Below are 27269 nucleotides of genomic sequence, written 5' to 3' on the forward strand. Positions count from 1 at the left end.
GGGGGGAAAAAAGATTGAGGATAAGGCAAAAACTGAAGAAATGTGACAATCCGACGGTCTTTTTCATGGCGAAGGGAAAACTGGTGCGAAAGGAGTTATTCTGGGACTCCTTTGAGCCTCGAAACGCTGGATCAAAATGGTAGGCTACAGAGGAGCGCTGCATTTTTGTTTATTTTTTTTTTTTTTCTCTCTGTCCCTGTTTGATCTCTCTTGCAAATTTGAGCTACTTAGCAGGCCGATCAAACTTGCCACACTTGCGCCTCGTTATGTGCCCGGGCCACCGGCTGTCACACGGAGGTTTGGTGCTTTGTTTCCTCCGCGGTGAAGTTTGTAACTTGCCGACATTGCACAAGTTGGAAATTGAAGCCGCCTGAAAGAATGCAATGGCTACAATAGCTACATTGATGCGGAGAAGGAGTTAAATTCTTTCGTGTCAGGGGCGCTTCTGCAAAAAAAAAAAAAAAAAAAAAGGCTTCCAGGTCGCGACGGGTGCAAATGTGGACAGGATGAGTGAGAATAAACCAAGCTGGCTCTTCTTCTTCTTCTTCTTCTTCTTCTTCTTCTTCTTCTTCTTCTTCTCCTCCTGCAGCCAGTGCAGGACAAGTTTGCCAGGCTTTGACATTCATGCATGCATTGGAGAGTCCTCCTCAGTGTGGTGGAGAGGAGGAGATGTCACTCAGCATGTGTTGATAACTTCACTTTGTTCACTTTGTGCTTGTGACAGAAATCAGAAGATGCTCAGCTGTCATATTTTATTGGATAGTGTTTGGTTTTTAGTGTGTGTTTTGTCTGCTGCGTGCACGGGGTCACTTTCTTACCCTCTCTGTGACCCTCTCTGCCGTGCATAACTTACATTTCCAGCCATGATGTGTTTATCTCCCCCCCTCCTCACTTATGAGCAGATATGAAGATGATTTCATAAGTTATGGGAATAGAGGCAGATAGTGAGGCAGACAGGCGGCTCTGTCTCCAGGGTCATTTTAGGATGCCTCATTAGGAAAGCATGTGGAGCTTGATGCAGTGGTGGAGTAATCCCAGCGCGCGTTCACATCTGGAGGCTTGGGTTAATATCTGGGTCAGGTCAGCAGGGTTAGCCCTGGTGCTCGCTGGGTGGCTTCTGGTGGGAGCAGAGAGGGAGGGAGACGGGTTTTTTGTTTGGTTTTTTTTTTATATTGCTGTTTTCCTTCCTTTTTTCGTGCGTGTATGAGAATAAGCTGCGATAAACAAATTGCAAAGTGTCCTTGGCGGATGCTCTGTGCGCACGATCAGAGATACTGTATCTTTTAGACTGTTTTTGGTAAACATGCCCCAGATCGGTTCTGCAATTACTTTGTTGACATCAAAAGAGGATTAGTCCCTGCCAATTTTGTTTTTTATCAATAGCCTCACCTAAACTCGCTTATTCATGGATGGGCAGGCGTACCGGGCACAAGTCCAGTGGCTCAAGGGGTCAAAGGGCCCTTGGATCAAAGCCTCATTATGAAGTGACTATTTACAAGAAGTTAACGTTTCTTGTTGGGCAGCCAATAAAACAACTACAAAGAGACAAGACCAGGCAGAACAACTGCAAAGGCCATTTGAAATGACTCAAAATCGATGCATTTCAACTACAAAGAAATAACCAACTATCACAGACGCAACACAACTACAAAGAGACACAAAATAATAGAAAAGGGATGCTAAATAAGTCAAGATGGACACAAAACAACTACAATATTAATAACAATCGATGCAAAACAAACACAAGGAGACACAAAAACAACAGGTACGACTGCAAAGAGACAAAAAATTACAAAGAGATGCAAAACGACCACAAAGAGAAGAGACAAATACAAAATGACCACAAAAAGATAATAACAAAGAGATGCTAAATAATTAAAAGTAAACAAAAGCAACTAAAAAGAGACACAAAATCAGAAACAATCGATGCAAAACGACCACAGCAAAACACAAAGCGTCTCCATAGACACCAAGAATCAGGAACAAGTGGACACAAAATGACTAGAAAGGGATGCACCCCGACCACAAAGAGACACAAGACATCTACACAAACAAACAACAAAGAGACAAAACATGCATTCGTTTTGTCTCTTTGTAGACAAAAACAACTAAAAATGACACAATTGCATTGTCTGTAGCCGTATCTGTGTCTCTTGCTCCCATGCAGGATGGTTTAGGGGCCTTCTACATGTCTGTGCCCAGAGGTCCATTGTCTCCGTGCCCTTGTTCAAATGATTAATAAAAGACTATTTTTGTTTCTCTCTGAATTGTGGATTTGTGAATCTCCCTCAGTTCCGTGCACGTGTGTTCATGCTGTGCACTTTGCGCCGTCTGACACTGTTTAATTTCAGCGAGCATTGTCAGGTCTTGAGTAGCTCCTTCTCCATCCTCGCAGGGTGCTGTGAGTTTTACGTAACCGCCTATTCAGGGCATTCCTGCCCACCCTTGACTTTGAGGCTTCACTGTCTCTGGGTGCTGAGCGAGGAAACTGTCTTTAGTCCTTGTGACAAGTGCAGCCATTCCCGAGCCCGGGCAACAAACTCCAGCAGACATCTTTGGCCCCTGGTAGGAGGCCGCTCTCCTTGGAAACTCAGAGCGTACTGTAGGTGCTGCTAATTTATGCCCCTGAGATTAAGAGCAGTGGACAAGGCTGCAGAGAGCAAGGTCAACCTCCCCCGGCTTATGTAAGGTTTCTTTTGTTCTTGATGGTTAGAATGGCACAAGTTTGTTTGAGGTAAGTATGGTTGTTTTTTACTCTTTGAATAAATCCTCGGTTTTTTATTGTCTCCCAGCAGTGCCAGCCAGCCTCGCCGTCTTTTCATCTGGAGGAAAACAGTTATTTAACCCCTGTGGCACTATTTAAAAAAAAAAAAAAGACTTTGAACCTCGTTATCAAAAAGACCAAACAGCTTTTTCTTTTCGTACGGCTTGATATGAGGATTTCTATTAGCCGCTCATTGTCGGGCATTTAAAGATATTAAGAGTTTTTGCAGAAAGGGCTCCGTCTAAAGTGTTCTTATAGCTTTTAGCTGAATTCAGGCCAGAGAGAGAGACTTAGGAGGAGCTTTAAAGCAGAGATTTGCCAAGCAGGAAAGTGGGGATCCTCGATCTGATAGTCATCACAAACATTTGTTTCACGTTAAGTCAGACACAGATTAATGTCTTGTGTTTTATACAGGAAGGGCATCTATTTTTAGTTGTTCTTTTTTTTAAATCTGTGTTAGAGTTGAATGAATGTTACAAGAAAATATGCACAGCTTGGAAAATCATGATTTCAAAAAATGATTTCACCTTGAACTAAACGCTTCCAGTATCGGTTCCATTTTAGTTTGTTATTTGATTTCTTGCAGGACGTTGCATAAGAAGATAGACACCGCTCTCATCACTGTACATTAAATAAGAAGCTACAGCTAGCAGCTGGTTAGCTTAGCATTGCATAATGACTGGAATCAGGGGGAATAAGCTAGCTAGCTTAGTTTGAAGGTGACAACATGCCTACCACAGCTCACTAATTTAGCACTTTATGTTCAGCATATTTAATGAAGAATGAGTAAAAACAACGGTTTGCTAGTTTATGGGGGCTACGTGTCGGACAATTTCTTGTAGTTCTTCAGAGAGTTACAGCTCCAAGTCAAGAAATGGACATTGAGGAGTTTTTGTGCTAAGCTATGCTAACTGTCTGTAGCTGCATATTTAATGTACAGTCACGAGAGTAAAACCAATCTTCTTATCTGACTCTCCTCCAGAAAGCGAGTCAACACATTCCCCGAAACTGTCACCGTTCCTTTGTAAAGTGACATTTCACCACAAAATCAAAGTCAAAAGGCCTCTTTCGTGTAGCGCTATTTATCCATCTGGATTGTTTTGGTGGCACTCGGCACCCAATCATGACCCAGTTACTCAAGATAATCCACAGAGGAGGCAGGACGTCAGTAATGTTTACATCCTGCAGTGTTCCTTCTATGCAGTGATACGGTGTAGTCGAAGGAAAATAGTTCCTACGTGATCTCACAACAAGGTCCGTGGAGACATTGCTGTTGATTTTTTTATAAAGTATTTTCTTGCTGCTTCGAGCACCACAAGCCGAGTGCCATCTAGTCCCATTATATTCTCAGAGAAGAGCAGGCAGACACGTCTACGGCCAATATCTCCAAAGCTCGGCAGCTCACGCCAAAACAATCTAGATGGATAGATAGCACGACAGGTGAGAGGGAGAATATGTATTTATGATTTTGGGGGTGAACTGTCCCTTTAAGCTCATATTCACCGTTCCTCTGTCGTCAATTGATTGGTTGTGGCCATAGAAAGCCGATGCTCCTCCTCTACCTCTTTTTCCTCTCCGTCCTCTCTGACCTTCTCATCAAACATATCAACTGCCTCCACACACACACACAGACACACAGACACACACACACAGAGTCTTGCCACACTAGAGAGATTCCTCTGATAAGCAGCTCTTTAGAGTCTTGTGTTAGCCTCTTCTCTCTGTGTGTCATGCTATGAAAGAGATAATGAAGATATCACAGTTTCATCCCGTGTAATAGCCCTCGGGTACGTCTGCACCTGCTCGCTGCTGCACATCAGTGATCTTTCGTCTCTAATATTCCTCTTCAAAGGTGCATCTTTTACTCTTTGTGTCACATTTTGGATGAGATTTAGTCGCTGACTTGACGCGATGCTGTTGTTTGCGTCTCACAAATAGAAATATCTCCCGTTTGTACAACCCTCCGCACTTTGTTGGGCCACAGGTATTTGGCGACACATCCCTGTGTTTACTGATGAATGCACGCACAGCAGGGCGAGTGTGTGCGCCCGGACGTTGTGCACATGCGTGTAGGGCGCTGGCCTGGGAACAGTGTGTTATGACTCCAGCAGAGCGGTGGTGTGTGAAGCGTTGTAACGTGTGTGTGAGGAGGAGATGCCAGCACCACGGGCCTCTCTCTTGGCCAGGCTTCCTGACTCAGCGCTTCCTCTCCGAGCTCATTGGCCCAGACACAAACTTCCTGGCAGAGCTTCAGTGCGGACGCTCTAACCTCATCGCCGCCACCCCCTTGCACCCGCCTCCAGGCAGCTCCTTTGATTATCCAACCGCTCGTCAGAGTCATCTCAACTCCAGACGACCGCCGGTTGATGTCTTCTTTCAACATCACTTCTGATTGGGCGGCACACACACACACACACACACACACACACACACACACACACACACACACACACTGTCCGCGGTTTTACAAAACTGATAAAACGCTGTTGTCTGGTTTGTTCAAAGCACAAGGACTTTTGCAAATCATGCAGCTGAGGCAATCCTGCTCACGCTGTCAAATTTTAATATACTGTACGTCACCAAGATGCTGCTCATGCTGTTCTCATCCTTATTTTTGTTTGTGCATCCCAATTTCATGCTCGGGTAAACGCGTATCAGTTGTAGATTGGCTTGTCACCTGTGGTTGCATTAACATATAGATGGAAATGTATTTAAATCTTATGGTGAAAGCTGGTGGAGCTCCACCAGGGCAGGGCCGGGGCCAGTCCGAACTGTTAGATTAGGACAGGGAAAAGCCTACAGTGTGGAGGGGAGATTGGATGTCTCGGATTAGAGCAGCACTAACGCTGATAATATTGTCTTTATTAATTGCAGCCAGCAGTGAATGCTGTGGTTAAGAAAGTTAAATGTTTTAATGGGCTGGAGGGAATAAAATAATTAGCTAAAGTAGTGGAAAGAGAAAACTGAATAACCAGCAGCACATTTCTGAAGTAATTTAGGATTTGCCTTTTGCAATATCTGAAATGGGTCTGCTGTACAGTTCACCTCAAACATCGTTCAGTGTTCATGTGCTCAGCCGGTTCACATCGTGTAGTTTGTTTGACTTTTTCTTCCTTTACACTGTTAAATATTCATAAATAACTTAGAGGTTATTTTCCTCATTAAAGGGACGAGGGATGGGACGATATGATAGCCTCATGTCACGATTATCCTGGCCAAAATAATTTCGATTCACAATATCATCTAGATAATCATCAGAATATGCTTAAAACTCTTAAAGTGGCACAAAAACATGGAGTCACTTCACCTTAAATTTGGTTAAGAATCAAATATTTTACATCACAGATAATTTTAATGAAAACAAACCTGGACGGTCCGCGAGCAGTGGTTCAAGTTCCCATATTCTCGGTTATCCTGATAAGGGAAATTCACCATAATCAACTTGTCCGAAGTGTTTTTTATCCTGAGCCGTGATAAAATATCACATTGTCCCACTATGATGATTCAGCAGGGAACTTGGGACTTATGAAAGACATATTTCAAAACAATTGTCAAAATCAATGGGACAGAAGTCCAATTATTCCAACTTATCTCAGTATCCTGGGAATTATGTTCATATTGAGCAATTCCCCACTGTACAATTCACATAAAATGTTCTTTTCATTTTTAAAACCCCACTGTACACCACCTGCAGAAATGGATTCATAAATGTAGAGCCCGACCAAGACTAGATTTTTGGGGCTGATGCCAATACCAATATTTGCGAGTACAAGAAATGATGTCATCGATATAACAACTGACATTCTTATAAACAGATTATATACATGAATACACATTTTTTGCAATGATCCCTCAAACACTTACAAACGTAATTGAGGCGGGATATTTAAAGTTAAACAATAAACTTCGTCCAAATGACATCTGAGCACTGCAACTGTAAACTTCACTGGGAATTTTCTAATTTAAATAAACCAAAGCATCTCTGCATAATGTTCTATAAGTTTTCATATCGGCATATCAGTCGACCAGTATATTTGTTTCAGCTCAGAATAAATGTAGAAGGAAAATATAAAAATATGTTTTGGAACTATATGGGGGGGAAGGGGAATGGAAGAATAATACAGGAATAAATGCATTTAATTAATAAATAAATACATATTTTTTTGAATAAATACAGAGGCAAATTAAGGCAGAAATACCAAATACCAATTTTCTAAATTATTTTTGCCAAGCGCCAACCTGCAGATGGTCCAATTAATGACTACCTCGTGAATATAATGAAGATCTTTGCAGCTCAGGGGTCGGTGGAGACCAAAACAGAGCCATAAGGAAAGTAAACACTGGACCGTTATTGATTGTTTTGAATGTTAATTTCGTAAAATGTTTTTTTTAGGAGCTCGTGGACATCTTGTTTTGTCTGACCAACTGTCTAAAACCCAAATATATTCAATTTACAGTCACATAGATTGGAGAAATGCAGCACATCCTCACATTAGAAAAGCTGGAATCAGAGAAAGTTTGAGGGTTTTATTTGTTTGAGAAATTACTTAAATCATAAGTAGTCTCTGATTTATTTCCTGTTGATCAAATAATCACTTAACCAGGACTTTGTGAGCATTAATGTCTGTTAACATAGTTTAAATTCAGATTTCCCAGAGTCTCTCATAAGACAGCTTTTCGATGAATTCTTGATTTTCCACCAATCTGCATCACATGCGCCACCATTTACTGGATTATATAGTCCCATAGCCTAATACCAAAAGGTGTAACTATCAGCCTTAATACCATTATTATCCGATAAACAGTCCCATCCCGGTGAGTATTAAACTCCACTTTAATATGTTGGTGCGTGTGATCGTGCCGTGTGTGACCTCAGCAGTGAGCACGCTGCCATCCGCCGCTGTGCCCTCCCAGTAAACCCCCCCCTCCCTCCCCCAGTCATTGAACATTGATTTTTATTAGCATTTTTTATCATAGTGCTGTAATGATCACCGCGGGGCTTGTTAAAAGTGAGACCTTGTCACTTGTGCTATTACCAATCTGCCTCGTCTGTTGCAGGAGCACCGTGTTTGATAACAGGATAATGTGAGTCCAGCACAGTTACATCCTCCTCTTTTTCAACTCTTTGCACGCTTCAGCAGTGTCATCACATATGCCAAATTTCGTTATCTTCTGTTTACTGACGTGGGCACAAATGCAGGATTATGATGCAGGTATGCATGCATAGGTGTCCGAGGTTGCAGACGTGTGGGTGGGTGTGCTTGTGCATCTGCTACTGTAAATGCTCTTTCTACCTCAAGGTCAGCGCTGGGTCTCTGTGCTGATTGGATTTAGAGAGGAGAGGAGGGCGAGCAGACTGCAGACAGAGGAGAAATCTTCCACTAGACACATGGACGGATTATGAGACAAGTGGCCCGTAGGCACAGACATGTAAAAGGCCCCCGTTCCCCCTAGATAGGTGCACGACATCAAGGCTGAGTTGTTTTGCTGTTTGTTTTTCACTTCTGTTCTTATTTAGCATCTCTCTTTGGTTGTTTTGTCTCTTTGTGGTTGTTATGTTTTGCGTTACATTGTGTCAGGGTTTTTTTTTAATCTCCTTTCATGGTCACTTGGGTTGTTTTGTGTCTCTTTGTGTTTGTTTTGTCTGTATTGTGGTTGTTGTGCATCCTTTAGTGATTGCTTTGTGTTTCGTTGTTGTTGTTTTTTCACCTCTTTTGTGGTCATTTTGCATCTCTGTGGTCATTTCGTGTCCCATTTATTTTGTGACTTTTTTGTGGTCGCTTTGTTTTCATTGGTGTCTTTTTCACCTCTTTTGTGGTTTTGTGTTTCTTTGTTGTTGTTTTGTGTGTCTTTGTGGTCACCTTGCGTCTCTTCGTGGTTGCTTTGTGCTTCATTGTCGTCTTTTTTTTTTTTAAAACCTCTTTTGTAGTCGATTTGCACGTCTGTGGTTCTTTGTAGTTGTGTTTGTGGATGTTTTGCGTCTCTTTGTAGTATTTTGCGTCACTTTTATGTCATTTTGTATCTCTCTGTTGCAGTCATTTCATTTGTATCTTAATCACATGTTGTTGAAACTTGCTTTAGTAAACGGGGGCTTTGGCCCAGGGGCCCCATGAAGCCTTGGGCCCCCTCGGCTTGTACCCAGTAGTCTCACTAATCCATCCATGAGGAGACACAAACACTGAAAGCAGGGAGACAACTTGGCAGACTGCTTTCCGTCCATGCCAGTTATGCAGAGTCTGAATCCGAGACCGACAGATAACACCCCGAGGATTAAGCCATGCCATGATTCTCACCCAGAGAATCAGAATTCACTTGTCTGCCTCAGCTTCTCTGGGACTAAACCTATCTGTCGTTTTCAGCGTCAGCAGCAGGGAAGGTCTGGTGAGCACACAGAGGACACCGCGTCAGTCATTACCCTGATGACTTTTTAATGGCTGTCTGATTGGACTCCGCCAGAAATGACATGCCCTTGTCCCGTTCCGTTTGGTTGTGTTTACGCGTCACCTGACACATTTCCCACCACGTAAAAAGCACTCTGACGTTACTCTGAGGCCAAACTTGCTGCTGTATCCGGCTGATCTCTTTGCGGAGAGTTTGTATTCAGGCCTGTCACGCTTTACTCTCGTATGCACCGATGATGACTCAGGGATCTGAGTGTATGTGTGTGGAGGGGAGGGCGCTGCTCTCCTACCATCTCCATGCCAGTGAGTGAGATGAGGCCTGACACAGTGCCCACTCGCCTTCCTCCGGGTGTCAGTCACATCGAGGCCCTGCGCCGGGCCCCTCAGCAGGAGGCCTTGTTGTGAGGAGGGCTGCTGAGTGTGCTCTTTACTGTAGGTTGAAGTTGTCCGTGGGTGGAAGTGGCAGTGCCCCCACCTCCCCACTGGGTGACAAGGGGGCCGAGGCATGAGATCATGGGATTGCTGTCTTCATGACGGGTGATCTCTTTTTGTTCCCGGCGGTCATTTTCCAAGCAGCATCGTGCATATGGACAGTTTGACATTTGGCTGGTAGCACTTATTTATGAGTTCATTTAATGAGCAGTTTGTGGTGAGATTCATAGATGTCAGATTGTGTTGAGAGAACTGCTTTGCGATACAGTGTGGGAAATTCAATTATTGTAACCAAACCAAGCCCATTTCACCCTGCGTCTGATCTTTTATGCTAAGCTAGTTATATGATTAAGCTAAAGTCTTGTGATCAAACATACTGTAACTCTGTTGTCTAAATTAGGGCAGCTCTGGTTTGCCTAAAAACCCTAAAATATTCGGTTTATTAGAATGTGAGACGAGGAAAGACAAACTTACATCAGAAAATAAACTCTGAAATATATTAAGCTATACTAACAGATGAGGTCAAATGTTAACGAGAAAGAAAACCAAAAATGGCTCCATACAGATCGTCCCATGTAACCCAAGTCTTCTGAAGCCCTCCTGCACAAGCTTGACCACAAATCAAGGGTGTAAATAACCTCAAATCAATTTGTGATCTTGTGGCTTCTCCAGACTTGGATTACACCGACGATTACGCTGTATGTTGTCATTACATGTTAGCGTTTTCTCAGTAGTCTTGATGAGGGATAATTTGTTATCACACTTTTGGTCATGTGAGAACAGGTGGGTGTAAATGGGGAGTAATCAAGACAGCTCAAATAATTTAAAAGGTATAAGTATTGTACAATAATAAACTATATGCCTTGGACGAACTGAAGCCGGTTTAAAAAGATAAAGGAGGTGATGTAAGAGGAGTTCAGTCTGAGCCGCCTGTGTGCAGACAGAGAAAGCTTTAACCCCCGCAGTGTTTCCCCCCTGGGACTCCCTCCTGTCTGAATACAACCTGCCCTCCCTCGCACTATTGATGTGTCCATGACTCTGTGCTGTGCTCTGACACTGGCCCCCGCTAATGGCTCAGTCTGCTCACTGGTCGGCAAGCAAACAAGACAGTCAAGGTTGATGTGGTTTAGTTCCCTGCTCATAAATCTGCTGCCGACATGCTGTGTGCAGACACAATAACATTTTAAGGGGAAAAGGATGAACATTTAGGATGATCAGTTTTATTCAGGTGACTATCTGATATTTGCACATGCTGCCGTGACAGGTGGCCAGTTTTACAGATCGGTCTCAACAATTACGGTTAACAGACGAGGGAACTTTTAAAACGGCAGCTCTGTGGAGGTCATGGCACATCGTCGGTCAGTAGCTGAGCTGCACAGTGATGGAGATTTAGACTTTACAGAGTAATAAATCTACATGGGCCGTCCAGTGCAAAGGTGTGGGAGAGAAAGGTCATTCTCACCAGTAAAGTCAATTTAGAAAGAGAGATTTCATTCTCGGGCTCCGTCTGGCTCCGGTCCAGTAGTCGGGCCCCTGCCAAGTGCAGGACTCACCGGTTACTCACAAAATCCACATTTTTTTCATCACAAGCTTTGATTGACACAGATAGTCTGAGCATCACTGAAGATAACTTAAGCAACAAACAGTTAATTATTTCTTTTTCTCATGAATGATGCAGGCTCCTCTCGGGCCGGGCAGTAATCCTGCGCATCATCCATCACAGCTTCATCAAAAGTGCATTAGTGGTAAAGTAGTTTCAAAGTTAAAACTTAGACTTCTAATGAAAACATTTCCATCAGGCTGATGTTCTTTAAATGTCTGATTATCTCCCCAAAATGCATCAACTTTCTAAACTTGTACAAAGTTGATGTCAGACACATACTTACTGAAAAACCCCATTAGACCAGTTCAACAATGGGAAAGCTAGATTTGTTTAGTTTTTTTGTCAATCGTGACCTTTTAACGTTTAATTAGAGTGCATCCATCAGGCCAATTATTGTCAATTTAAATGGAAAAAAAGCAATGAAAAATATGCATCATCCCTCTAAATGCGATCAGGTTGGATCAGTGGTGAAAGCTGCTGTTGAAGACCATGTTACTTGATCGAAAGCTCCAGAACGGCTGCTGAAAAGACCTTTTGCTCAGTTCGTTCCGAGGTCAAATATCTGCTTTTTAAGTGCTCATAAAAATGGAAACATGAATATCTGCAGTTCCGTGAGAACTGGGCAAACTCTAAACAGATGAGGATTGCGTCAAAAGCTCTGAAACATCAACTAAATGGACCTTGTGGTTTCTCAGCAAGTGATAAAAAAATTCGCCCACTTAACCTCACTTAAGTGTGAACACAGTAAAGCGTATAAATACTGTTTGTCACGTAATGATAAGGACACTTTTCTCACTCCCTGCTTGGTCAGTGCGGTAAACTTAAAAAAAATAAATAAATAAAAAATCACTCTTGACTCTCGGTCGCAGTCGACACACAAACTCCGGTCCTCGCAGGGAAAACAGTCGGTATGACCCAGCCTAACACCCCACCCACCCCTCCTGGACTCGGACTTTGCTCGCTCTACACACTACTGCACTAGAGGGGTAACTACAGCGTCAAACTTAGTAGCGTTGGGCCACTGACGAGGCTGCTGTATTTGTGAGATCTGATGATGCTGATCTATAAGCAGAATTCTCCTTTTCTGTAACACACAGTACACAAAAAATACAAATAAATAACATTGTTATAGGATTAAAACACATGCACCCTGCCTTGTGAAACAGGAAAGGATCCCTTCACGTGTTGCGTTTCAGCAGATGAGTGTATAAAGGGTGCACGGAGCTTCGATTGAAGCCTGTTTAAATGACACCTCTTGTTGGGTGCGTCAGTAATCCCCCCCGCTGCGTGTTTGTCACAGGTCAGGCCAGATATGAATAATGTATTGGGAGACATCTGACTGAGAGGCTGGTTAAAGGTGGCACTCCCTCTAATGACGGCAAACAAGCTCTCTCCCTGACATTTCCAAGAAAAGGGGGGAGGCGGAGCGAGAAGGGGTGAGAGATAATGACAGAGAAAGATGGAGGGAGTTGGATGCGGTTTGCAAATGCAAAGTACTCACTCAATTTGTTTGGCGACAGTGTGTGATGAAATGTGACAAGACGGCTTCATCTTTATTGCATATTGTGACAGACACAGCAGCTGCATGGTAAATACAAGTTTTTGCGATTGGATTAAAGCTTTTAAACCATCTGTTTGGGTGAAAATAAAGCAATCATTCGCTGATTGAAAGCCCTCTCTTATCCAGTGCAGCAGTGTACTGATAAACTTTTACAGCATCCGCATTTGAATGCATTTGCTGCAGAAAGATACGAATGAGGATCTTGATTCTGGGAACGATTGGGGAAAGATCATTTACTTTTCTGTCGAGAACATGAAATAAAAACTATATTTGGTGCAGTTTTCACTTTCAGGAGGATAAGTCGGCATCATTTACACGTATAAAAGTTACTCTCAACTTTATTAGCTTACAACCTAGCCCTTTTGGTTGGCAGCGAGCTAACTTTTGCCAGATAAGCCACCTTGGTAGTATCAGTTAGCCCCCCCTTTAGCCACTTGCTACAGTGAAACAGCAGTGAAATCATTTGGGAGCTCATTTGGAGTCCTGCTTCACCTGTGAAAATGGTAAAATCAATTTTTTGCATTTCAAATTAATCAGGAACATTTTCATTTCCACTAATGATTTCCCAAACATTAGTAAAATAGTAAAGTAAAATATCATGAGAATACTACATTGAACCTTTAAAGTTACTGTTGCTCCCTTCATTTTTAACCACAGGCTATTGATGGATTGAATCCGTGTATATTCATCCTGTAGGATTTAATCCACGACTGCGTTGTCCTATTTGAATCCCAGAAGATGATGCCGATCGTTATCGCTAAAGGAGCATAACTTCCAGTCTGCAACTTATACTTGATCTGATTAAGGCTGCAGCGTTTTGCCCTTGGGCGATGTCTGTAGCCTTGCACGGAGAGAGATAACCCGATCTCCACTCCTCTCTGGCTTGGAGTCTAATTTAGTAGCTCAAAACTATGAATAAATCTAACACTCCATAATTGAATTCTTCAAACGGGCCACATTTTCAAGGTTAGGCCTAAATGCAAATCCATTTTCCAGTCTGAACAATGAAAAGTCATTTTCATTGATCTTACAGGGAAAGTATTGGGCAGCAGAGAAAAAGCAAAGAACTATTTTCAATGTAAAGAAGAATGAACAGTCTTTATAGCGTGATTCATACTAATTCACTACAGAGCTTTACATAAATACCATAAAGGATGTTGTCCCGAATTGAATGAATAATTTAATCACTTGCCTTTTTTCTCTCTCTCTTTCTTTATTGTATTTCCTGTCTCTTGTCCTGCACTCTCATCTGTAAATAGCGAAAACTAAGAGATGTAGAAATGTAATTACAACTCACAGCTACATCATCTCCAGCAGCTTGTGAGCCAAAACAAAGCTTGTATCAATACTTGTCCTATTCTGCCATCAAGAGATGGCTTGAATGATAAATTCCATTAATTGTTTGGAGGGGTAGTTAGTATTTATTCGGCATGGTTTCCCTAATTATTTCTCCCGACATGTTTTGTCTTGTGCATAATTCCCCGTTCCTCGGGGACGGTGTAGTGAGTGGGTGTGCTGAGAGAGCCGGCTAATGGGAGGGAGATGGCACTGAATACCAATGCTCTCCGACCAGTCGGTCCTCGCAGAGACCAGACACAGTGTTTGTGTTTGTTGTGTGTGTGTGTGTGCGTGTGTGTGTGTGTGTGTGTGTGTGCGTGTGTGTGTGTGTGTGTGTGTGTGTGTGTGTGAATGTGTGTGGGTTTTTCTGTGCATGGTTGCACATCACATATGCGTGTGAGTGTGTGTGTGTGTGTGTGTGTGTGTGTGTGTGTGTGTGTGTGTGTGTGTGTGTTTGCTCTGTTTGCTGCTCTGTCCCCACTCACATCCCGTCTGGATCGAAACCCTGCCCTTCCTGTGCTAAAATAAACCCACCTTGGGAAGTTGAGGACCTTGCACAGAGCGCTGAGTGTTACACCTTTTGATTTTTCACTGACTTGTATCGGGCAGCCTGCATGCAAGTCTGTGACTTTGTGCAGTCTTAAGAACACAATCTAATGGGTGCATTACACGACAAATGTTATAGGATTGAAATAAGCTGTTGTTAAAGCACTTTATATTATGAACACGAGCGTTTGGCCAGAAGCAAACAAACCAAAAAGGCATGAATAAAGATGTAGTTCAAAGCTTTTTTTTAAACAAACTTGTTAAGATTGTTTTTGGTCAAATTATAATTTATTTTAAAGTTTTGTTTTTAAATGAATAAACAGCATCTACCAGTGCCAAACACCACAGCCACAGGCTATAAATGCACCTCCCTGGATGGGCTTTTACGCAGTGGCCCACAGCTCCTTCTCTGATCCCTCCTCAAACACTCACTGCTTCACCTGGAGTTTCATTTGACTCCATTCATGATCCATTTTAAGTACTTTCGGTGAGGACTTGCACTTGTAAGAGAATATGTCTGTCCAAGGGAGGAATTATGAAATTTCATTTCTTAATTCCCCATTAATGCTACAAGTGAGTTACTGAGACCCTGAGCCGTTTCACCATGTCACTGAGCACCTTCACAGTCTGGTTATATTTGGTATTTGTGGATGAGTTAAGCTTAAATTTAGCTGAGCTTTTGATCCTCTCACATGATCTTCTTAAGCAGATGGAGTTTTCCCACTTGATATTGAATTGTAGAGGTTCTAATATCTGTATTTTTTTCTGACCACTTGAGACGTCATCGACATCATCATCATCATATTCATGTTGTAAGAAGATATTTTTGATGATATCTGACATTTTATATCGTTATTATTAGAAACCAAATTATTAATTAATAATTAATATTATTATTATTATTATTACATCAAGAAGATCGAGGGATTGTGGCCTGTATTGGTTAGAGAAAACTGGAAGAGCAGATTTGAATTTGGTTTTATTTGATGCTTCGGTTCAGCTGATTTGAAGTGACATCCAGTGTTGTATCTATACAGCTTATCATGTGCAGGGTAGCAGGAGAGCTGGAGCATCTACGCCACATCTACAGGCAACATGTAGAAGGGTTACTCAGTAAATATATTTTTGTCCATCTTACAAACTTGTGGTCGTAAATGGAACAAACCGAGCAGTGTTCAGTCACGTGCCTCGGTGGAGGAGGAGGGCAGATGGTGGGTACGTGGTTCTCGTGCCCCCATGAGGTACAGTATGTGGTGAGAAAGGATAAACAAGTCAAAGGCAGAGGGTGGGTGTGCACTGGTGCTGATGAGAGAGAGGCGCTGAACCGAATGCACATTTAAGCACCCCGTCATCCCTCATGTCAGTTCCTGTATCTGTTGCTCATGGTGTCAGGAGGTGGTGGTGGGAAGGTAGGAGATTCTTGTCAGATACTTTAACATCTGTGGTCCGGTATGCCAACACTGCACTGACCGGAACGAGTCGTAGCCTGCTCACTGACATTCACTGATGCCAAATACACACAATATAATTAAGCGCACATACAAAATGTAAACAGTCCACAGCCTTAATACATAAAAACACCCTGCCACATGTCGAGATCATCAGGTTTGTTGAACAGGAATATTTTCTTGCTTTTCTTCTATCTTAAACCTTTTCTCTGTCCTTCTCCCTCCAGCTCATAGTGGAGAAGACCACAGACTTCCCCTCTGCTGAGTTCTCTCTGGTGGAGGATGTGGCTCTGCACTTCACCTGTTTGATGGACAGGCTGAACGAGCAGCGCCTCTTCCAGCCTGACCTGTGTGACGTCGACATCGTTCTGGTGCGTCAGCACAGCACCTTCCCGGCCCACAAGGGCGTGCTGGCGGCCTACAGCCCTTTCTTCCACTCTCTTTTCGCCCAAAGCAAACAGCTGCGGCGGGTGGACCTGTCGCTGGACGCCCTCACCTCACAGGGCCTGCAGCAGATCCTCAACTTCATCTACACCTCCAAACTGCTGGTGAGCAGCCGCACTGTCCGCGACGTGCTCAACGCCGCTACCCTGCTTCAGATGAGCGACATTGCAGCCTCGTGTCGGGACCTCATCAGCAGCCACTCGCTGAGAACCACCTGCAGCGATATGGCCAACCAGGAAGGCCTTGGTGGCGGTGACTCAGCTGCAGTAGCGATGCCAACCAGCCAGCTGTATCCGGAGATCAAACAGGAGTCAGAGCTGGGGCGGGTGTACAAGAGGGAGGGCAGCAGCCCGTTCTCTGTTAGGGTGGAGGAGGCCGGCAAGACGACTTCCCAGCAGAAGCAGTATTACCAGAAGGAGGATGGGTCAGCGCTCGGGGCAAGCACAGGTGTGGCTGCTTTGTGCAAAGTTGAGAGCAATGGAGAGGAGTCAAAGACCACGGATGGTCACACCTCCTTCAACAGAGACCAGATCATTGTTGAAGTCAACCTCAACAACCAGACCCTTAATGTGTCAAAGGGATCAGAGGGCAAATCTGTGACCGCCACAGAGACAGCCACCATCTTTGGTCACTGCCATGACAATGAGAGGGATTCAGAAGACGATGAGGAGAACGAGGCGGAGAATGACGACACAGTTGGAGAAGAGGATGATGATGACCTGAGGAGGGGGGACATACTGGGACAGAGCAGTGACGAGGAAGATGAAGAGGAAGACGAGGAAGAGGAGGAGAACACCCTGAACATTCCAGGCTTGGAGCAGCCGGCCATGATGGATCGACCTCGTCGGGGCACCAGAGCCTTTGCCATGGCGGGTACAACTGCCTCCATGCGGCAGACGCTCACGGAGGCCACGCTGGCCAACCAGCGGCAGGGTGGGAAGAGGACGCTGGACACAGAGGGCCTGGGCCAGAAAGTGAGGCTGGAGGAGAAGCAACATTTCTCATGTAAGAAATGCCCTCGCGTCTTCAACAACCGCTGGTACCTGGAGAAACACATGAACGTCACTCACAACCGCATGCAGATCTGCAATAACTGCGGGAAGCGCTTTCTGCTGGAGAGCGAGCTGCTGCTGCACCAACAGACCGACTGTGAGAAGAGCATCCAGGTAAGATCTGACATCCTCCTTACTCAACATGAGTTGAACGTGACGATTGTCAGTGTTTCATTTTCTGGTGTGAGCAGACCTTTACAGTAACAATTTGAGCTGTCGTTGGCTGGATGAAGGAAGCTCATAAAAATGCTGACACAGTCATCTGGGTCACCTTTTACTGTTAACACGTGCATACAGGCTGCCGCATTATCTATTGTCAAGACTAAAGTCTATATCAGTGAAACTAAATCTGATTTTTAGTTGAGTTATTGTATTAATAATAATACAGGAATTAACGCTTGTCTAATTGTTCTGCCAGACTGTCATTATTATGGCACAGTGACCAATTTTGTCATATTTCATTCCTCACATCAAACACAAACCTGTGTCCCGTTGCAGTAGTTTCCATTTTTAAAGTGTCATCTAGCGAGTAATTAGGAGGTGCACTGTTGCAGTCATGTAAATATATTAACTCTGATCGGAGTCAATATCTCAGTCAACTTGCAGTCACTAATAATAAATTCTGATATGTCTCTGTTCCTCCGCTATTACCCACTCTGCAGCGAGCAGCTGGACTCCTGCTGTGGTTTTGAAGATCATTTGCTGCTTTAATCTACTGACTCTAATTGCTTTTTTGGTACAGTGCACGCTCAAGTGTCTGTGTAAGCTCACACACCTGGATTGTATTTGTAAAGACTGTTCCAGATAATGATCCTCTTAATATGTCATACCCAAAATAGCTCCGGTTATAACTATATTTTGCCTTCCTTCTTTTCTTTTTTTTTCACCCCCTCCAAGTGTGTTACATGTGGCAAGGCCTTCAAAAAGCTGTGGTCGCTACACGAGCATAACAAGATCGTCCATGGCTACGCCGAGAAGAAGTTCTCCTGCGAGATCTGTGAGAAGAAGTTCTACACCATGGCTCATGTCAGGAAGCACATGGTCGGTGAGTGGCGGCGGAAATTAACGATCCTGGTTGGTCACTTGGTTCCCGTTTGTTACTTTGGGCTTCCTTTTCTACGTCCCACTGATTGTTGTGCAGGGTTTGTTTTGGGTGTTGCTTTCCTCTTCCACATTTTGGGAGATAAGCATCTTATTTCCCAGACGGGCTTACCTCATTCAGTGTACATATGTGTTTCGAGGTAATAGAAGGGTTTGTATAAAGTCATTGAGTCCTATTTATCCTTCCTACTTTAGGAGTGACTTGAGATTTCAGTGTGGAAACTTCCTTGGAAATGGTTTATTTACTAGATGTGATGGATTCATTGTCCTTAGCATCGTAATTAGCCAATGAAAACACACTGTGTTGTTCCTTAAGTGCTATTTTAAGAGGGGAACACTTTGCTTATTTGTCCTCCTGCTGCTTTTTGATCAAGAGTGGCCCAGTATTGAATACCATTAACGTATCTTGTACTCTGTGTGTGTGTTTGTGTGTGTGTGTGTTTGTGTGTGTGTAGCCCATACGAAGGACATGCCGTTCACCTGTGAGACTTGCGGGAAGTCATTCAAGCGCAGCATGTCCCTGAAGGTTCACTCTCTGCAGCACTCAGGAGAGAAACCCTTCAAGTGTGAGGTTTGAGCTCTTTTTATACACTGCTGCTGCTGCTGCTCTCCACTTCACTCACATGAACTGAGATATCCACCACTTTAAACCCTGTAATTTCTTAAATTACTGGTGTCTAGGATGCAGATTAAATGAGCGTGTTTATGGCCTTTGCTTGCAAAATGCTCGTGTTATGGTCAAGGAATCCAGATGTGCTGATCCAAACGGAAAATTATTATAATTACCAAATTATAAACATTGACGGCCCATAGGTGCTTCATAGAATAGTTTGACATTTTGGAAAATAAACGTATTCGCTTTCTTGCCGAGAGTTAGACGAGAAGATTGATACTGTTCTCATGTCGGTACAGTAAATACGCAGGCGTAGAGAAGAGAGGGTTAGTTTAGCTTGGCATAAAGACTGGAAAAAGGAGGAAAACAGCTATTGAGATGTCAAACTGTTCCTTCAAAGCAAAGACTTTTAAATGTTCGGAGCAGTTTGTTTGTAAAATTGGACCTCTCCCTCATATTTGAAGTTACATAGCTCAATGTGGATAATACCCAGTTTATATTTGTGACAGATTTTGTTACTAAAATCTGTCACACAGGTAACTTTTTACTGTAAGGTACACAAAAATGTGAGTGGTTACTGAGGAGCGAGTGAGGAATGAATCAGGAACGAATCGTTAATGACTAATTCCTGAATAACTGTGGACTTCAAGGACTGTAAAGTAGGTAATGATGTGTTACAAGAGAACAGACTAGGAGATGATGCATTAATGAATCATTAGGTAATGATTAGTTCATAAATATCTTCTTATATATATATATATATATATATATATATATATATATTAAATATCCACTTTCTTCATGAGTTGTTCCTGATTAACTATCAACCAGTCGCTGAGTAGCAGCACTAGAGATGACTCATTAATTACTACTTAATGAATCATTAGTTACTCTTTTGTTTAACTTCCAAGTAAAGTGAAACATAATACTGAGTAGTTACCCAATAGAATCATTAGTTACTAATTACTTAATCATTAGTTACTCTTTCTGTAAGTCTCAATTTTTGTGTACCAAGCGTTAATCAATATAAATTAAATAAAAACCCTTTTTTGTGACTATCTTTTATGAGACTTTTTATGATCGTTAAGACTTAAAATGTTCACCGTGTGCCGTTTCAGAACTGTAGTGAGCGCTTCCAGTACAAATACCAGCTGCGTTCCCACATGAGCATCCACATCGGACACAAGCAGTTCATGTGCCAGTGGTGCGGAAAGGACTTCAACATGAAGCAGTACTTTGACGAACACATGAAGACACACACTGGTGAGTCACTCAGTCGTCTTGCGCTACAGCTGAGGATTTTCCAGGGTGTGTTGACATTGAATCACAGAGGAGCAACATGTTTTAGACCAGAATTGAGTGGGTTTTTTTTGGCCACTTGGGGGCAGCAGTGAAAAAACTTTAAACATAACATTGAGTTGTGTCCGTCTTCTGCAGGAGAGAAGCCGTACATCTGTGAGATCTGTGGGAAGAGCTTCACGAGCCGGCCCAACATGAAGCGCCACCGCCGCACCCACACCGGGGAGAAGCCCTACCCCTGTGAGGTGTGCGGCCAGCGCTTCCGCTTCTCCAACATGCTCAAGGCCCACAGGGAGAAATGCTTCCGCGTCAGCAACCCCATGGTCGCTGACGCCAACAACCCCCTCGGCCTCGACCAGCCTCTGGCTTCGCCCACCGTGGACTCTTCCGGTCAGGTGCAGCTGGGGGCGGCGCTCCCCGCCACGTCTGTGACCACACCCGCTGCTGCCTCTAGCCCACACCCTCTCCATGGAACCCAGCTGTCTCTCCCCCTGCTGCACTCCATGGGGGGGCTGCCTCCCACCCCTCATTTACCCCCACCGCCTCCCCTGTTCTCTGCCGGTAGGATGAACTCCAACAACTAACAAATCTCTGTAGCATCAAAAGCACTTTTGTTACTCTTTGTTTTGTTTTTCTTAGAGCTTTTAAGAGGACTCCTGCGGCGGGAGAGTGATGCTCCTCGGTGACATTTACACCGAGGGGGAAAAACAGACTGAAGGCTACATGGAGGCCTCCTAAAAAAACGAAAAAACAAATACACACACCTACCACAATAAGAAATAGTTATTTTTTACTCTGTTAAACACAATAGATAACCTCAGAGAACAGTAGGACATGTTCTCACTACGCTTTCTCCTCATAAATCTCACAACTCTGTTCTAGTTTCATTTGGGATTTTCCACTACCACACACACCTCTCCAGAGCCTTGCACAATGCATTGATTGTAGCATCTTTTACAAAGTGGGAGGAAGAAGAGTTTCCCCTAATCTTCCCTCACACGTAGGTCATCAGAGTGAGAACCACAACCTGATGAGGAAAAAAAAAGTTTTATTTTTGGTCGTTCTCCGCCAAGATGTAGCGAGTGGTTCTGGTCTGACCCAGCAATAACCAAATGCTGATTTGTCTTTGAGCATATACATGTATATGGCGTTGCCAATAACCAAATCCTGTTAGCTCACCCGCTATAGTTAGAAGATGTTATACAGCATTTATAATCGATCCTGCACCTTACATTTAACTCTAGTGATATTTAAAATGTACTCCTAATTGTCTTCATTTTATAATTGTGGTAGTGTGTAATTCGTGGCACGTTACGTCAATCTGTCGGGACGTAAGAGAAGTTGTGATGCGTGGAGAGTCGGCAGTGCAATGCAGTGTGTGGTGTTTGTGACTGTGTGTGTGTGCGTGAGAGAGAGAGAGGTGATGAGGATCTTCAGATCTACGTTAAGCTAATCGACGCTCGAGCTTCCCCGAGTCAGGAGACGGAGTAATTTGCTGACTCTCATCTGTTGCTTACATTAAGCAAGTGCTCTCCTCTCCTGTAGATCTGGCTTTGAGACGATATCGCACTTTTCTGTGACTTGTTAGTTAAAAGCTAATGTACTCAGACCTACAGTATATTTGTAGGTTTTAAAATCTAATGTTAATGTTAACTTACAGCTCATTTCCCAACTAAACCCGATCTATGTAATTAGTTGCCAACAGTGTAGGGATGTAATAATATTCACAAAAACCTGCTTATGTAGCTCATTAAATGTGCACATTTCATCATGACGTATATTGTGAAATGATAAAACATTATATTCCAATGCCTAAATCTCTCCAAGAGCACTGATAGTGATTACTTTTGGCACAACAGAGCGCATCACTAAAAGGGCTCCGTATGATTACATCACCAGTCAGTACATGCAGTATATAATACCGCTCAAAAATTGTGTGGCTATATGTGTGCACTTTTGACAATTGTTTGTCATAAACCTACCGGAGTAGAATTAAAAGAATATAATCAAATCTTTGTCAGTAAAAAGTTATACTCTTAAAGGGAATATCTGGACATTTTGGGCAATACACTTATTTGCTTTCTTGTCGAGAGTAAGATGAGAAGATTGATTCCACTCTCATTTATGAAGTCAAATATAATGCTAGCTACTACACCTAGCAGCTGGTTAGCTTGCGTAGCTTAGCACAAAGACTGGAAACAGGGGGAAACAGTTTGCTTGGCTCTGTCTTAAGATAAAAAAAATCACATACAAGTGTAAAAGCATCAATTTGTGGTTTTACTGAGGTTTAAATGCTTTGTTTTGGTGTAGTAAGCTAAAATTGGTTAGCTTAGTTTAGAAAAAAGACCGGAAAGAGAGGGAAACCGTTAGCTTGGCTCTGTGTGAGGGTAAAAAAAATCAAATACCAGTGTTAAAACGTCAATTTGTGGTTTTACTGGAGGTTAAAATGCTTTGATTTTTTTGTTTAGTAAGCTAACCAGGTAGCTTAGCTTAGCACAAAGACTGGAAATGGAGGGAAACAGTTAGCTCAGCTCTGTCTGAAGCAACAAAAAAACAAACAAATCTGAAGTGTAAAAGCATCAATTTGATGTTTTACTGGGGTTTAAAATACTTTGTTTTTTGTTTAGTGAGCTAAAACCAGATAGCTTAGCATAAAATCTAGAAATGGTGGGAAACAGCTAGCTTGGCTCACATTCAAAGGTAACATAATCTGCCTACCAGCACCTCTAAAGCTCAATAATTAGCTGTGTCCCCATGTTTCTATTCTGTATGCTAAACTAGGCAAAGCTAAGCTAAAGCTAGTTAAGATAACTGACTGTTTGCTATAAATCTTCTCATCTAATTCTCTGCACAAAAGCTAATAAGCGTGCTTCCCAAACTGTCGAAATATTCCTTCAAATCTGACATTTCAATCAAAGAATTATCCAAAAAGAGTCTCTGTGCACTATCGATGCACTCCCGCTCACTTTATCTATAGATAGCCTACTCGTAGTGTAGCATTAATCTGTAAATATTGTTAAGACGTGTTTCTTCCTTGTGATTAATTCCTCATGTTTACATTTGGAGAGTCAGTTGAATGTGCCCCCACATGTGTCTTGGCTGGTACTACCGAAAGTTGGAATTTGTGGATAAGCTTTTGTAAATGTAATAAGCTGTTCATTGTTTTATTTAAAAGACAAAAATTAAGCACCTTAGTGTTGTCTTATGTCTTAGCTCACCCCAGTTACATGTATTCCTTAAACTGCCATGGTGAAATGGTTAGGGCCACATCAGATGTTAATTGATAACGGTACTTTGTCTTTCTTTTTTTTCCATGTGTCTAACACATGTTTTGTACTTTTGATTTGCTGCTTTTGTACAGGGTCCAGTTTGAGACTGCCCTTTAAATGAAACGTCTAGAGCTGTAAATTGTTGAATACATCCTGGCTGTGATAAATCCAAATTAGCCTTACTCGACACTTCAGACTCCAGAGTCAGATATGAGCTATGATTGAGACATTTTGAGCAGTTTGATGAGGTAACTGCCAACATTTTATACCCATCTAAGGTTTGATCCGGTCATTGGTAGATGGGGCCTGGAGAGAGACTCGAGGCAGCCTGTCGACACAAACTAAGGACTTGTTGCTCTCTTGTGGCATCTTAGAAAACTGCACTCTGATAGCAGTCCTACACTAAAGAAAGAGAAAAGCCTCCCTTCAGTATTTTCCCACTTTGCTGTTTTGAGAAGCACTAGCCCAAGAGACGAGATACTGTGGTTATAGTTCGTATTTGCGCCTTATACTTGGAGGGATTTGAATGTTTCTGTGTTATGGATGCTGATAGAAGCTGATGGTAAAGGAGGAGGGATAGTAGTTAATACTACTGATTTATGCACTTTGAATTTGATTGCCACACAAACCCATAATGGGTATCATATGATACAAGGTGGAAAAAATAGGTAGCAGAGATGTACTGAAAAAAACGATTTCCACTCTCTAATCTACATCCAAAGGCATACATTTAACGTTTAAATGTACCGTGTGGATATTCATAAATTATTAACAAAAAATACAAATTAGAGTCAATGTATTTGTTAAAATTTAATCGGAGTCTGTGGTTAGTAAGTTGCAGAAGTGTTTTGCTTTGTTTCCTAGAACAACTCTCTGGCTGTGGTTTGGCGTCCCGCACACTGAGGTTAACTCGGCTGTGAGGAGTCGGTGCACCTAAACTGGTGTTTCTGTCTTTCAGTCTGCCTGTTTTTGCACTGTGCTGATCTTTAATAAGTATTCATGGGTGCGTACAATGCAGCTTTATCTTTTTCTACATGGTTTGGTCTCTGATCACTAATCAAGAGAAATAAGGTTTAGGCTCCTATGGAAGGGTTATTATGTGACTGTTATAGGCCATGAGGAAATGTAGTGGAAGTTGCCAAATTGTGTAAAGAGAAAGATATTAATTATTGTAAGCACTTTATAGTCCAGTTCAGCGAGCAGGGTTTGAAGGCAGAGACAACTATTTGCTGATGGCAGGTGTGTTTTTTCATATGTTTCCATGGCATACAATTATAGGAAATTGCAAAAATGCAGCCTCTGCCAGAATTGTGTCCTTGGCAGGTGTTCAGTCCTCTGAAACAACATTTGTTTTGATTCAGACCAAAGGGACGTCATTTTTAAAGGAAAAGAACAGCCAAAATAGTTCATGACACAGCTTTACAGATAAAGTATAGAGATTGATTTGGGCTACAGACGTCTAAATCAAACCTAGAAAGCAGAATTTAAATGTTAATCCTTTGTCTTGGATTATTTAGTGAGGGAGGCTCTCGTAAATCCAGCTGCAAACAAGACAAAACCCATCTGCGACGAAGCAACACTGTACATTTAACATGAAGGCAGACATCTATGAGCCCTCACAAATATTTAAAAACAATTTTTTTAGGGTAATTTTTTCTAACGTAATGTTACAAAGTTAAGTGGCAGTATAAATCTAAGATTCTAGAAACTGAGAAGGGACATTTTGCACAGTGTTTGGGAGTCCTATATTCTTCGAGGCAAGTAGGCTTTTTGTGTTTCAATTAGCCAAACTCTCCTTTATTAAGGCTAGCAGCCAAAGGCTTGTATTAGATTAGGCAAAGGTGGACCTGCCCTTGTCCTTAAATGAGGGTTTGTCAGTGATTAAGTGGGTGCCCAGACACCACAGTGACTGTGCATCTGCATTGCACCCAAGGAAATGTTTGTCACATAATGAAGCATTGAGCGTGGCAGTTGCTCATGGGATTGCCAAGTTGGGTCTCTGCTGGGACTTCCAGTTTGGGGTTTAGCTGTTAGAGGCATAAGTGCGCATCCAAAAGGATTTAAGTTGTGTGGCCTTCAGCTTTGAGAAGTGTTAGGATATTGGAGCGAAAGCATTGTATGTATGTTAAGAATTTAAAAGAAATGTGTTAGTCTTCTGAAGCGGAAAAGTCTCTTTTTTAAGAATGGAGGAGCAGTTCTTTGTTTTTTGTTTTCTTATCTACCCATATTGTGGGTGAAAATGTATGGCGCCGCAAAACTGACAAAAGGTTATCAGACAAGTCAAAAATAGCCTATAACAGAGTACGTCAATGAAAAATTGACGTACTCAATTAATGATTAAAAATGGAGTTTATTAGTATTGTTGGTAAAGGAAAATAAAGAATTTAGCTTAGCTGATTTGAGGATTAAGATTTTCTTTCCAGACTACAGTAAATAATACTGTACATTAACTTTAAAGGTGCAATATGTAAGAATTTTGAAAACATGAAAAAAATAATCAAAATAACCAACAGAATGTGAAGGAACAACAGTTTAACACTATAATGTCTATGTAAGCTAACGTGTTGATAGATGTCTACTGAAGTTAGCATGCTAACCAGCTAGCCCCGGCCTGTCCTGGTCGAAAGCTCCTGTGGTTGAACACCAATACTCCTCCTGTGCTCCGAGCTGCTAGCTGCACGTTTAACGGAGCTAACTAGCTAATGGCAGCTACGTCCGGCAGAAGTTAGCAGTTACTCTGGTGATGTATTGTCCCCAATGAGTATGAATACAACAGGTGGATAGTTTTTACATATTGCGCCTTTAAATAACGTGTATTTTTCTTTTTGGCTCATCTGATAATCTTTTACTACGTTCAGTTTCTGGGCTTTATAAAATCTGGAACATACAATTGGAAAAACAAATATTGTTGGTTATTTTGCATGTGAAAGTTTGGTTAGCTATTAGGCTATAATAATACATTTGTTCTAGGGTGACTCTCCCCTTTTTAGGGCAAAGATATGCTGTATGTGATAATAACGATAGGCACAAATGCCATAGTCAATTCAAAAGATGTATTATCCACAGACCCTCTTCATTTCCCATACTTACTCATACTGCAGTTGTGTTAAAGAAATCATAATGTGTACTGTTATTTGCTGATTCTATACTTTATCATGTAAACACTATGTCTTAGTTAACTCTGGTGTACAAAGACCACGTGTAGGCAGTAGTTGTCAAGTTCAGCTATATTAAAATACTAAAAACCGTACAAGGACGATAGTGTCTAGAGGTGCTAATAACATTAGACTGTATTTTCTGTCTTTTATTGTATTATTGACTAGTGTTTACTGTCTGTAACACAGCAGAGCGTAATGAAACCATTTCAATATTAAACAATATAGATATATTATTGCAAA

General features: G+C 42.3%; 1 protein-coding gene across 1 annotated transcript; it reads left to right on the forward strand.

Moving 5' to 3' along the window:
* Nucleotides 1-27269, forward strand: zbtb47b (zinc finger and BTB domain containing 47b). The gene is made up of 6 exons (XM_073488129.1): nucleotides 1-139; nucleotides 16321-17703; nucleotides 18487-18634; nucleotides 19146-19261; nucleotides 20422-20566; nucleotides 20741-27269. Exons 1-6 carry the CDS (start codon nucleotides 137-139, stop codon nucleotides 21184-21186), a joined length of 2241 nt encoding a protein of 746 aa, XP_073344230.1. The 5' UTR covers nucleotides 1-136; the 3' UTR covers nucleotides 21187-27269.

The sequence above is a fragment of the Pagrus major genome, chromosome 19 (genome assembly GCF_040436345.1).
Source record: "Pagrus major chromosome 19, Pma_NU_1.0".
NCBI classification, from domain to species: domain Eukaryota; kingdom Metazoa; phylum Chordata; class Actinopteri; order Spariformes; family Sparidae; genus Pagrus; species Pagrus major.